The sequence below is a fragment of the Lepisma saccharinum genome, chromosome 7 (genome assembly GCF_977018435.1).
Source record: "Lepisma saccharinum chromosome 7, izLepSacc3.1, whole genome shotgun sequence".
NCBI classification, from domain to species: Eukaryota; Metazoa; Arthropoda; class Insecta; order Zygentoma; family Lepismatidae; genus Lepisma; species Lepisma saccharinum.
In genome coordinates this window covers 78,346,186-78,360,325 of record NC_139235.1, presented here as the reverse complement: position 1 = coordinate 78,360,325, position 14,140 = coordinate 78,346,186, and the positions used below count along the sequence as shown (strand labels likewise).

General features: G+C 39.8%; 1 protein-coding gene across 1 annotated transcript in view; it reads right to left on the bottom strand.

The window, feature by feature from the left end:
* The window catches only part of LOC145990283 (carboxypeptidase B-like), a 40,127-nt gene extending 29,646 nt beyond the window's left edge, over positions 1 to 10,481 (bottom strand). The window contains exons 1-2 of the mRNA XM_083125973.1: positions 10,392 to 10,481; positions 4,914 to 5,123 (exon numbers count right to left, since the gene is read on the bottom strand). Coding sequence (XP_082982099.1) covers positions 4,914 to 5,123; positions 10,392 to 10,459 — 278 coding nt within the window. The 5' untranslated portion in view covers positions 10,460 to 10,481. The remainder of the gene's footprint in view (positions 1 to 4,913; positions 5,124 to 10,391) is intronic.
* Positions 10,482 to 14,140: the final 3,659 nt, after the last annotated feature.

Genomic DNA, 14,140 nt, shown 5'->3' with positions numbered 1-14,140 from the left:
TTCTACTACGTGAACCAAATCTTGCGTGCATTTGATGACGTAACGTCCGCGCAGTGTTTCTAACCACGCGGTTTTGTAACTGTGTAAAGGTTGCAGAATTATCTTGAATTTTTCTGATGTTGAATAACAATTTTAACTGTTTGCCTAACCTAACCTAACCTTGCCGTGCATGGTTCGTGGGGCTATTTATGAATGGTGTGTGGGGCTATCCGTGCATGTTTCGTGGGGTTTTCGAACCTGAAAAAGAAATACAAAATCAGTAACACGACAACGCTAGTCAAGATTTCTCTGCCTATTTCGTGTAACGAAAGCGAAAACGAACAAACAAGAATTACTCAATATGTCGAAAATTGAGATTATTTGCGTGAAAAAAAGCCAAATCCCACCTTCGCGAATCCTCAGCAATGCAGAATATGTAAGTACCAATGTGAAAAATAAGAAAATGAACGAATTTGAGACGTTCCCGGAGTTTAAAACGGTAATGAATATTTAAGTGTAAATAAATATTGCCTTTTTGCGAATGAAACCTGTTCATATGTCAGAGGTCTTTGTGGAACGTAGACGATTTTCTGTAGATGTAATTGATATCCAAGTATTATTTAGGTTAGGATATCGTCGTATTTCAGCACTTTCTTATCCATGTATGAAACGTAGTGGCGTCGATTGGGAGAGGGGTTTCTTGACCTTCTGTACACCCTCGAGAGAGCGAAAAATATTTTGCATGGCTTATTATATTATTTATGAATGTTTTCCGTTGTTTTTAGCTCACGGAGCGGTGTTATTTTGAAATAAAGTATATCTGTTACCTTAGCGTGTTCCTTGCCGTAAAGCAAGACAGCCCGAAGTCTTTTGCGAAAGTGAATATGGCACCCAACACGACATTCCACAGGAGCGGCTATAATTTTACGTCGTTAGCAGTGATGTGCGTCTACGCGTAAACAACAATAGTCTACATTCTACACGTAGACTATTTTATACACGTAGATTACGTAATCTATGTAAAGAACATGGCGAAAGGTGATAACTTAGCAAAGGACGCCGTGGAATTAAAATAAAATTATACTACTTATCAGTTGCTGATGTGTGAAGAGAACTTTACATACTCTTTCTTCCAAATTCGAACAATTTCTCACCTAGGAAGAAACCTAATATAAGAAATATTCTAGTGTTTATGGGGAAAAGACCACTCTTGCGTCACGACTGCCATCTTTTTTTTTTTTGCATACTATTTATCTTCTTCCGTAGTTGATGATAGAAGAGAAGAGAAATTTTGTTGTAAATAGGATTCTTTTCATTTCGTTAGGAACCAATATAGTTGAAAATGTCGCTTTCCCTTCATGAAACCCTTGAAAATTAATTTTAATGCACTTTAGATTGTCTACGTAGTCTACGTAAACTACAACTCAATGTAATCTACGCGTAGATTACGTGCAGACAACGCATGTAGACGTAAACTTTTAGTCTACGGCACATCACTGGTTAGTAAGGTAAGGATTGTTCGATTTGGAGTTGATATCAAATTCCGACGTGTTGTTTGTCTATTTGAGTGTGCGTACAAACTGTTTTACTAAAAAAATCGGCGAAAGTTCTCAGAGATGACAGGTCTTTTCTTACACGGGCCGTACTTTGGGATCAAATATCTCCGTTATTTGTATTTTCCGCGCGCTGGAACCAGGCTAGTAGCCAGGTAGGGGCCAGGGGAAGCTCCCCCTGGAACTGCCCTCAACCCCCCTTGACATTAGGTAAAACTATTTTGTATAATTTGCTTGCAGTGAAGAGTGAAAATGTAGAGAGCTCACAACTTTAAGGATATATCCACAGAACATGAATGGCAGCATCTTCTTTATGAGCTGAAGTCTAAGTATTAGTTAACTAGACTTTGTAAGTTCTAAAAGGGAGCTTCTTTACCTGTACCTTCACTGCCCCTGTTGCGGCCTCCAATTATACAGAAATCCAGTGGCGTTGCGTACGGTTCGCATACGAGTGTTCACAATAATGTTTTTGAACTGAATGCAGATTTACTCCTCTCCCTTGTAACTTTATCTTCAATTGAAAAAGTGAGAATAACAGTTCAATTTATTCTCAACTATTTCCCCCCAAAATCACGCTATATTTGAAGTAATACAAGAAGGACCTAGGGGAAATTGTCCCCTCCCCCTTAAAATCCGCCAGGTTTAGCGAATTCTCGCTAAAGTTTGCAACTATGTAGCACAAACCTTTTCAAGTCCCCCTAGACATGCCTTGTATATGCTGCACTCTGGTGCCGAATGTAAGAAGTATTGCCGCTTGCATCAGTGTTCGCACAGCGAAGTGAACATCTTCGGGGTATAGTGGCCAACAGCCCCTTAGCTGTCAGCTCTATGCAACACGCACAGCAATTGTGTTCACCGCCCTTCGTGGAACACCGTGGGAGTCAGTGTTACCAACTATATAGAAAAGTTAGCAGAAGTCAAAGAAGTCGTGTCAGAGTAAATTGTGTGTATATACTCGTACATCAAACATAGTATTTTTTGAATAAATATACGTATGTGTGTGTCATTTAATATGTAAGTAATTTAAGACATATACATGAGTGTTCACGTGCTCATGCGAACATTATCAGGCGACGCGCCTGCAGAAATCTGTGACTGTCATCATGCAAATTTCCTTCGCATCTGCATCAAAGGTCAACAGCTCTTAAGTTTTGGGGACGAAGGGGGGTGGAGTGTAACTGTAGGCACTGTGATTGATATTGTGCATTTATTGTGTGATATAAATATCTGTAACATCTAAAGGAGTATAGAGTGTGTAAGTGATGATTTCAGTACCAGCCAATTAACACTTCAAGATATATTTTAAAAGATGTAGAAATATGTAGTATTTGTGTGATATTTATACATTTTATGTAACGTAATGACCCCTTCCTCCACACCCACACACACACATAATTTACCTTCATTCAATACTGTTAATTTTTTTTAAAAACGGAATTGGTTTACAAAGCCCCTCCTGATAACCCGTGAGCTCCCCCCCCCGGAGATCAATTCTAGCTACGGGCCTGGCTGGAACCAATTTTATATTACGTAAAAAATCGAAATCTGTCGATTAAAAGAAATTAACGTAATTCTCAAGGCTGTACAGTGGGTCAACGGCCCCGAATAATCTCGCACCTCCTTCATATGTGGATTGATTTAAAGTGATCGATAAGTGATTACTGAATACTATAGTAAGCAAAATCATTTTGTTTTGAGAAGAGAACTTTAAAACTTGGATATTATTTTTATTATTTTAATTATACTTTTTATATTTCTTAATTTTTTGAGGACAGATTAGGGGGTACCCAGGCACCCCTGGCAGCATGCATATGAGCGTCGGCAGGATTTTTTCCCAGAGAGGGCAAGCAAGGCATATCCCCCTAAAACACGCCTTGAGTTTGAAGCTACCATGTTCCTGCAAAGCCCTTATAATAATTAACATCTAAAATAAAACTACGTGTGACGTATATAATTTTAAGTTGATATTCATTTTCCATGGGGCGGCGTGGCTCTCCTTGCCCTCCCCCATCCATGCTTTTGAAATGGTCGTGTTCAATTGATGCATTTTTAATGCATCAGACGGCTGATAAATGTAGCCTTTGCTGTATTTCTCCGTGTGTATTTTGATGCGCCAAAAGTTCAGTAGAATTTTATGTACTTTAACATGTGACTATGTTGAATGTATTTGTGTCAATTGACATAGTTTTGGTTTTGTGTAACATAAACATTGTAAAAAATAATATTTCTTTGTTGGGCACGTGATCAGTGGCGTGCGGAGTATTTTCGAAAGGGGCGGGGTATACTTTTTTGTAGTCACCCATAATTATGCCATCTTTTCCTGCATTTGGCGTTCTATTTTAGAAACTCTGGGCCACAGGGGGGTTATAACCCGCAGTACAGCATTGAAAATTGTAGATCAGACGACTTACGTCATCTTACATTTTGATTGGAAACTACAAATATCGCTGATGTTACATCTCCCGTGTGGCGGTGGATGCGCACCCAATCTCCGTCAGAATTTCACCGCTTCGCTCAACGAAAAACGGCTAACGTGTGACGTAGGTGCATACTCGATCTCCAGCCAAAACCCCGCCACGATGCAAAGCGTTCCGATAGAAGGTTAAAAATAATGGAAAACTTCCATTTACACGTGGTTTCAGGTAGGTGTCGGAATTATTCCTCCGTGGTTGAGCGTTTAGCACAGCGCGCTACGACGCCAGGGGTTCCTGGTTCAAATCCCAGCCTGGGCATTGGTGTTCTTTGTGAGTGTCACTTCATCAATTTTATCACTAATCCTCATGTTTACGCGAAGTAAATTAAACTAAATCAATCAATCAGGCAATTATTCCATATATCACACGCATTATAGTTTTCTCTTGGATAACATGTTGAAAATGTGTGCGTTTTACATGCAGAAATATGGCACATCTTGTTTTTTTAAATACTAAAACTCAAGAATGTTGAATTTTCATGTATGTTTCTTCCTTTAAGCACAGAATGTTTTGGAATTCGCAGAAAGGCCATAAATCAGTTTATGTCAAATTCACGTTATTTGGTAATTTCGAATGAACGAAAAATGTGTTCAAGACATATTACTGCACATACATTAACAGGCCTCCCCGATGGCGCAGTGGTTTCGTCGTCGCCTTGTAATCAAGAGGTCCCGGGTTCGATACCCGGTGGAGGCACATAGTGGTTCGGATCACTATATAAACTGTAGGCCCAGTCCCAATTAGCCTTACTGTGCACAAAGTGGACTTAAAACACCAACTCACATACATTAACACTTTTTGCAGCAAATCAATGTCTTAACCAATCTTACGTTCCCATATTAGTCTCCTAAGAATAAGATCACTATTTTTAACATCTTAAGATAAAATCAGTTTTCGATTCACTCACCTCTGAACATCTTCCAAGAAGATTTCATACTGGACCAGATTCCTTTTCAAATAACCGACTAGTTCGTCTTGAAGCTCTGGAGGCACAAGGACCTCAGTGTTGCTACCTAGGCGAGGTGCTGCCCAGAAGTCGAACCCTGGTCGCTCATACAGTGGTGCCAGTAGCTGCAGTGTTGCTTCATTTTGTACGGGAATTCGCACAGCCTGGTAACTATGAAAGAAAGTACGAAATAGGGCTATGAGAAAAATCGAATTATAGATGGGGCTACTTTGGAGTTCCTATTTAAGAGGCAAAATAGCACTAAGGCATTCTCATCACTCAGTAATATCAGTCGAAAAAAAATGTAATTACTATATTTTATTGCATTGTATCCACAGACGGCGAGACAGATGCGGATATTTTTTTGTCAGTGTGGTTTCTGCAAGTTTCCCAAGCAGATGAGATGATTTATCAGTTTTAGTTGTTTGTTAGAACTGTAGTTCTAACAAACAACTTGCTTCAAGCCAGCATACCAAGGTTTTAGTTTCGAGTGAGGGGAGCTTGAACTTCGAGCCTAATTTACCATAGAGAATGAGTTCGTACGATTTCCATGTCTTAATATTATCAGGTTTACTTGCAAATGATACAGGCTTATAATTACTTGCTTGTAGTAGCCAATCCTAGAGTATCAATTTACACCTTGGGGAGACACTTAGAGGCCAGCATAGTCTGCCTTTTACCTACCCACTGCCCGCTTGCACGCGATAACAGGTTTACCTGCTCGCCTGCCCACGGCAACGAGTCGACTTGCGTCTTTACCCGGGTTCTTGGTCTTCAAGGCGCTCTGCGCTTACAAGGTACCTGGGCATTCAACAAGACCCGGGCGCCTGCAAAACCTGCTGGAAGGAAACAGCCCTCCGGCAGCGTGTCGCTCCAGGTGTTTCATCACCACGTGGACGGCTGCAGCCAGTGTTGCCTACTTACGTAGCTACTAAATCCTACGAAGTCCTAGGAGGAGCTTCTTCTCCAAGGAGAATTTATATACTTAGCGATTTCAGTTCAGCGTAAGCAGTTTTTATCTTATTGCCAGGAAATGCACGCAATATTACAGTTTCATTTATCTAAATGAATGATCGAGCAAACAAAAATCTCCTCACTGAAAACTAATTGTTTTTCATTGCATGGTGCCTTAACCAGGCACGCAGTGGCGCAACCAGAGGGGGCAGGGTGCATTGCTCACAACCTTGGACGGAAATTGTCTAGCGGAGGGGTCAGGGTGGGGGTCAAACATTAAAGTACAAGTCTCATCAAGTTCAATGCCGTAGCAAAGGGGTAGCGGGAGTCGGCCCTGAGCGCCGAACGATCTAAGTGAGAAAAGTTTTAAAACAGAGAATGCTATGGCGGCCCGTGATATTATTTGCTATTAATGTTGGTTTGTTGCGAGTTGGATGAATTAATTATGTAATACGTCGCTCCATGTGAAAATAAAATATTGTAGATGGAAATTTTACATGCCATATGTATGTACATTCGGAATGCATTTATCATGCACTTTCTTTCTTTCAAAAATAGTTTGTGTGCTTGTTTTCCATTATTAGCTAATGTGAAATTGACGTGTTGAAAAAAAATATTTCTAATCCTCTGTTTCAACACAAATGCGTGAGAACCGACTTGTACCCCCTTTTTGCGTGATTTATGAGGATAATAATGCCTTTCATGCTACTTTATTACTATTATTGTGATTGTTGTTGTTGTTACGTTTATCCAAGTACTTGCGCCCCCCCCCCCCCAAACGAGGGTAACGGCAATGTCCCTGGCTGGCTACGGCCCTGGTGTTCGCAGTAGAACAGTGTGTTGTTTGACTCGCGACCTCAGCGTCGAACGTGACATGTTTCAGTCCTGCCCTATATCACTATATATACGTATATTGGTTATTTACGACATATACTTATGGACCCTGTGCCACGGAAAACCTATTTCAATGTGTGTGTGTGTGGGGGGGGGGGGGTAGCAACATTCGTAAATCTCATTTCATTGGTGATGTGGCTTACGAAGCTTTGAGTTCCCTTTTTTAAGTAGTGAAAATCTATTGCAGTTGGCAACATTGCAGAACGGTGAGGGCCCGGTGCAGTTTCTACTCGAAGCAACTACGTCATGCAGAGGGAGGGGTCTGCAGTTGATGGAAAGAACGAACTGAGACCTACTAGGTATGGTAAGACTGCGGGTACCCGGCGGGTCTACAATACCTGCCAGGAACGATCTGGGCAGGTGGGCATACAAGCTGCTCAAGCGAGGATGTTGCGAAGGTTGCATGGTATTTCAGGAGCGATGTCTCGCGAACGGGTCTGCTCCAGGTCTTGTGCAGGCCTCTGGCAGACACTGCTCATATGCAAGAAATAGGATATGGTTCTGTGTTCCAATCCTGGGGTGTATCATAAGTAATATCGCAAACTGACACAGTTGAAAGTAGCTTCACGATAATAGAAGAAAAAAAGTCTCAGTAAACATGGGTCTGCAAATGAGCCGTTTTCGAGATAATTGCGAATGTGTGGTTACAAGCCGCCACTGACTTCATTGTTTGTAAACGTCGTCCTAGTTGGTAAAATGCTAATAATACCGTAAGAAAAGTCATTGGAGATCTCATTGCTTTTATTGAACATTCTACTTACTTTATCAAACGTTAGGATGTTACATGTTACAATTACTGTACACTCGTACCTGTTACAGGAGGTGTTCAAAGTGTCGTCCTTGCATCTGGATGCAATACTGTACGCGATTCAGCATTGAGTTGCGAATTCTTTCGAACACTCCCGGTTCATTTTGGGATTGGTCACAAGCATGTACAATTCTCTGTACAGATTGTATCCATCCTGTTTGATTACAACGCCACCTCTCGGAAATCTTCTGTTTTGTAAACAAAGAGAAAACCTCGGAACGCGCAAGGAGTAAAGCACTCGGTGTTTACAAAATGCAACCATTCACGCCTTCTAACCACACATTTGCACACATTATTAGCATTTTACCAACAAAGACGACATTTACAAACAATGAAGTCAGTGGCGGCTTGTAACCACACATTCGCAATTATCTCGAAAACGGCTCGTTTACGGACCCATGTTTACTGATACTTTTTTGCTTCTATTATCGTGTACTTTCACCTGTGTCAGTTTGCGCTATTACTTATGATACACCCTGTATATTTCATCTAATTGTCCTTCATCCTCATCGTCGCGATTAAAGAGAGGAACATGTCTTTCTGTCAAAGACTGATGGACAGGACAGGAGTAATCTTGGCGGTTTTGCATTTTTGTTAAAGTTTCTGCAACATTAGTTGACCTATCTTCTGCTGTGCATTGTTTTGACATTTTCCCTTTTCGCACAACTGTCGTGCTAATAGGGTATTTAACATTGTATTACATTCTAGGAATTATATTATACTCGAACAGGGTGGCTACTCACCGGGAATTCCTTGAATTCCGGGAATTATGAGTGATTTATTGGGTACGGAAATTATGCGTGAATTCTGCTTGAACTTTCATTAATTCATATCCCATTAAATTTATGCATATTTACAAATGTCCTGAGGCAAGTTCTTCACAGTTTAGCTTTTGTTTTCATCGAGGAAGGAGAAGAAACCTGCGTGGAAAATAAAACAGAATTCTCTCAATCCGTTTGCTTTGTCAGTGCTCTTTGCAGAACAGCATCTGACGGACGGAAGATAAGATATCTTGAAGATGATTAGGTAAATTTTAGTCTAAAATTCTTATACAATTGACAATTTTTCGTAGATTAGAATATAAAACGTAACATTTGTGGCTTGTGTTTCTAGATTTATTTCGAGTCTGAGGATGTGAAATGGCAAATGGAAACTCCACACCTTAAATTAACTATTATAAATATACTAGACTATATACAGTTTAATTTAACTTAATTGAATTAGAATTTTGGGATACATTGTAATCACTCTTTATATTGTTAACATATTTGTGGGTGTATGTGTGTGGCTGGTGAGAGGCGGTAATACGTATGTTGAAATATAGAGAAGAATCTACTTGTAGCCTTGGATATTTTAAAAACTCGCCTTAAAAACATGGAATTATACTTGAATTTTATCATGGTTCTAGAGTAGCCACCAGTCAAGTGCCGTAGACTATAAGTTTACGTCTACATGCGTTGTCTACACGTAATCTACGCGTAGATTACATTGGGTTGTAGTTTACATAGACTACGTAGACAATCTAAAGTGCATTGAATTTAATTTTCAAGGCTTTCATGAAAGGAAAGTGACATTTTCAACTATATTGGTTCCTAACGAAATGAAAAGAATCCTATTTACAACAAAATTTATCTTCTCTATCATCAACTATGGAAGAACATAAATAGTATTAAAAAAAACAACAGATGGCAGTCGTGAGGCAACATTAGTCTTTTTCCCAGAAAATACTAGAATATTTCCTATATTAGGTTTCTTCCTAGGTGAGAAATTGTTCGAATTTGGAAGAAAGAGTATGGAAAGTTCTGTTCACACATCAGCAGCTGATACGCAATATAATTTTCTTTTAATTCCACGGCGCCCTTTGTTAAGTTATCACCTTTCGCCATGTTGTTTACACAGATTACGTAATCTACGTGTATAAAATAGTCTACGTGTAGAAAGTAGACTATCGTTGTTTACGCGTAGACGCACATCACTGGTAGCCACCCTGTAGAATTAGGCTAAGTAGCTAGACCTGATCATTTCTACTCTATTACATATATTTGCCTTTGTATTACTTCCGATCTTGTCCTAAGTGTATTACGCCTATTTGTTGTACATTGAACCTGGTATTGGGACGTTCACCGAAGATCTACTGTTCAGCGAAGACGTGACTTGTGTTCCATAAAGCCGGTTGCAGTATGCGACTTGCTGCGTTGTGCATTTGTTATTTTTGAGTTAATCTAGTCCCGGCTGATGCACATGATTGTTATCTTCAGAGATTAGTGACTCCAGGAGTTCCGGGTTCGAATCCCGACCTGGGCATGGATATTTGTAAGTGTCCACAATTTCATCACTCATCCCCATCTTCGCAAATTTGCCAAAAGTGGCACAAAAAGCGAAGTAAAATAAAGCAAGTCAATCAATCAATCAATTTAAAGATTAGGGTTTAGTTTTGCGCAAGAATGATTTGCAACAATTCTCTATGTACACTAGCGTTGCCATGGAACAAATGAAGTTATCACGATGTATCAGCTTTTAACTTTTTTAACACATTTAGATCGGTTACGGAAACTGATTATAAAGCATTAACCATCAACTTTAGATGCACCCTGTAACTACAACCTATTAATTATAGTCGATAGCTGCTTTCTTGCTTAGTATAATCAGCAATCAGGTATTGCATATCAAATTTTAAATGTACAATTTACGAACAAAATAAATGTCGGCGAACTTCTATGCTTTATAAGATGTTTTGTCAAGATACAACTAATTTTTGCTTGTTACTGTACATGTACACTTACCCCTCGTACGACTTACGCTCAGCAAACGCCGACGCACAGAATAACGCCACGACCAACAGGCAACGCATTTTTCCAACGCACTGAGTACCCAATAACAAGGCGTTAACTGTTTTATAATCAGTATACTTTTTTCATATCAACTTGTTCGCTGTTTGCGTCTTTTGTTTGTATCTTAAGTGCTGCCACTCGATATAAATCCTTCTTTGTCTTGATTTGAAGGTTATAGTCCGGGATTTTTTGGTGAAACACCTATTTTCGGAGGAGCCGCGATAACTTTTTAAGTGTTTCCAAATCACTAATTGTGCGACTGAATTCAGTTTGGCACATTGTTTACAAGGTGGAAACAATGAGAACGTAATTTCTCGTTTCGTGGGCATATTGAGATGCAATGAAGTCAATGAACGACCCAGAAAATCTATTGAAGATTGTGCACAAAAGATGGAGCAATTTTTAACTACTACATAAAAATACGTATTGCAGTGAATTCTTAAAGAATTTATTTCAGTAACATACATTAGATCATGTTAATCATTTGTTAAGTTTGTGTAGAACTAAACTTTAGGAAATGCTCTCATATCCTGTTTCGTTTAGTCATTTTGGTAGAAATTGCGTACTTAATATATGTTATACATACGTACATATGCAGTGCGGTCCATAAGTTCCCATATTGATTTTGTTGCAGCCTTCCCAAGAATACCATCTAGCGGAAGACTGTTGAACTACGTAGTTTGAACCCTTTCGAACAGCCATGCTGAGAGGCATCAGTCTAGCCGTTGGTGTTGAAGAGTGCGGACGTCTGATATAACCTGGTGTTGTGTGTGTGTGTGTGACTCTGGAGATGCACGAGAAGGATTAGCGGGTAGAAATTAAATTTTGCTGCAAAGCTGAATTTTCAGCGACAAAGACATTGGATCTGATTCAGAAGGCGTACGGTGAGTCAGCACTGAGTCGGACTACCTTTTTTGAGAGCCACAAACGTTTTCGTGAGGGCCGGTAGACAGTGAAGGACGACGAACGCAAAAATCAAGGGTGAATACGATGTTCACCGTGCTTTTTGATAGCAGTGGCATAGTTCACAAAGAATTCGTGCCTCTAGGTAGAACAGTAAATAAGGAATTCTATCAGGAAGTGTTAAAACGCTTACTAGCTCAAATCCAACGAGTTCGCCCGGACATCTTCACCTCTCGTGATTTTCCCTGCTGCACGACAACGCCCCGCGCTCATTCGGCAGCAATAAATCGCCAGTTGCTCACTGAAAAGCAAGTCTCCACGTTGCACCATCCACCTTATTCACCAGATTTGTCACCTCCGGACTATTTCCTCTTCCCAAAACTGAAAATTCACCTGAAGGGTTCAAGATTCGACTCGATTGAGGAGATCCAGAAAGCTGTGACGGACAAACTCAAGACAATTCCAAAAGAAGACTTCTCTGAGGTCATGAAGAGACTGAAAACTCGTGCTGAGCAATGTATCGCATCAAATGGATCCTATTTTTAGTAAATAAACAGTCAAAACTCATACACCGTTGACTTTGAATTTGTTATTGCCTTAGTCCGGGATCTTATGCACCACACTGTGTATATCATGAGCCTTTCTTTTATTTGAAGGACCACAGACTTTAAAACAAGACGGACTCCCAAGTAGTTGAGGAAAGATAATGTTTTCTGGTGAACTAATTGCAACAAAAATGAAACCACCTGCCCCTATAGTAGAAAAATGTGACGAATCCGATTTTCAACAGTCTACCACTCTCTGACCTGTAGGTTCGCCCCCTTCATGAAAAAATGGCGCCCAAAATTCACCTTGAAAAGTAAAAAAAAAAAAAAAAATCTCGAAAACGGTGCATTGTACACAAAACGTGAAAGAGCAGAAAATTTGCTAAATTATGTTTCTTTTGTTTGATAGAGCTATCATAAAATTTAATTTGAATTACAAAGCTTCAAACATTTTCTTTAATTTTTAGAATTAGCGTAACAGGTGGTATCCGACACAAATAACAGCAAATATGTAAGAAACTATGCAATTTATGTCCTAAAGTCACTGGACCAAATTCATAACTCATGATTTCCTCTAGAGAATGGTTTTTGTTTCGTACCTTTAGAGTCAGGGGTTGAGGAAATATGTAGTTTTATGCAGAGTCATGTGTTTCCCTATATTTTACGTGTTCCATTTCTGATGGTATTAGTTAGAACGTAATATATTATTTTTCCGCAGCGTTTCGTTCACTTGTGTTTGTTACATGTTGCATTTGTTGTTTAAAAATGTATGCACACAGCAGCGGCGATTAGGTGTCTAAACTGAGGGGAGGGGCAAGTACGGTTTACTTTGTACCTAACTGCAATTAGAAAGAATCATATTGAAAATTGAATTGGGGCAGATGATTTTGGGTAAAATCCACTGGTAGACAAGGCTTAGCATCAGTGCTGTGCCGTAGACTATAAGTTTACCTCTACATGCGTTGTCTACACGTAATATACGCGTAGATTACATTGGGTTGTAGTTTACATAGACTACGTAGACAATCTAAAGTGCATTAAAATTAATTTTCAAGGGTTTCATGAGAGGAATGTGACATTTCCAACTATATTGGTTCCTAACGAAATGAAAAGAATCCTATTTACAACAAAATTTCTCTTCTCTTCTATTATCAACTATGGAAGAAGATAAATAGTATGCAAAAAAATAACAGATGGCAGTCAAGAGGCAACATTAGTCTTTTCCCCATAAAACACTAGATTATTTCCTATGTTAGGTTTTCCCTAGGTGAGAAATTGTTCGAATTTGGAAGAAAGAGTATGAAAAGTTCTCCTCACACATCAGCAACTGATACGCAGTATACTTTTCTTTTAATTCCACGCCGCCCTTTGATAAGTTATCACCTTTCGCCATGTTGTTTACATAGTTTACATCATCTGCGTGTATAAAATAGTCTACGTGTAGAATGTAGACTATCGTTGTTTACGCGTAGACGCACATCACTGCTTAGCATTAAGAGACCATAGTGTGGGGACAAAATGTGTGTGTGTGAGGGGGGGGGGGAGGGTTAGGGAGAACTGCCTCTGGCTATGGCTTTTCAGGTTTAATTTGATTTCTTTTTAGTTTATTTTACGTCGTTTCTCTGCCACTTTTGGCTAATCGCGAAGACGAGGTGACATGGTGAGATGGATGAAGTGACAAACAATATGGACGACAACACGAGCGGCACAGAGGAGTGTACTGACTTTGAGTCAAGACGCCAGAGCCTCGTTAGTCTTGAAAATGCAGTCCAAGGTGTACTACTTGGAAGTGAGGGGCTTTTCCTGTGATCATAGGTTTAACAGCATTACCTCCGTAAATGGTCTCAAGAATTTGTTGTAGGCCTGAATCTTCCACTAGATAACCAACACATCTCGGGAAACTCATCTTGATACGAAGACCATCCAGTCTTAATATGAGTTGCTTCAGAGGACTATGAGTTTTCATTAGCCACGACAGAGTTCTTTGAGAGACATTGGTTGATCAAATGTGATGATGTTTATGTGATTTACCTCTTTGATTGCCCACAAATACAGTGCAATGTGGAGTGCATGCATATCTGGAAGTAAAGACATCGCTGGTTTCCCTGGATGATCACCATTCCGATTATTCACCACAGGACTTGTTACACACGCACTCGTCTTGGGTCGTCCATCGTGATTGCCCATTCATCCATCCTCGTCTTCGCGATTAGCCAGAAGTGGCAGAGAAACGACGTAAAATCAAATCAAATC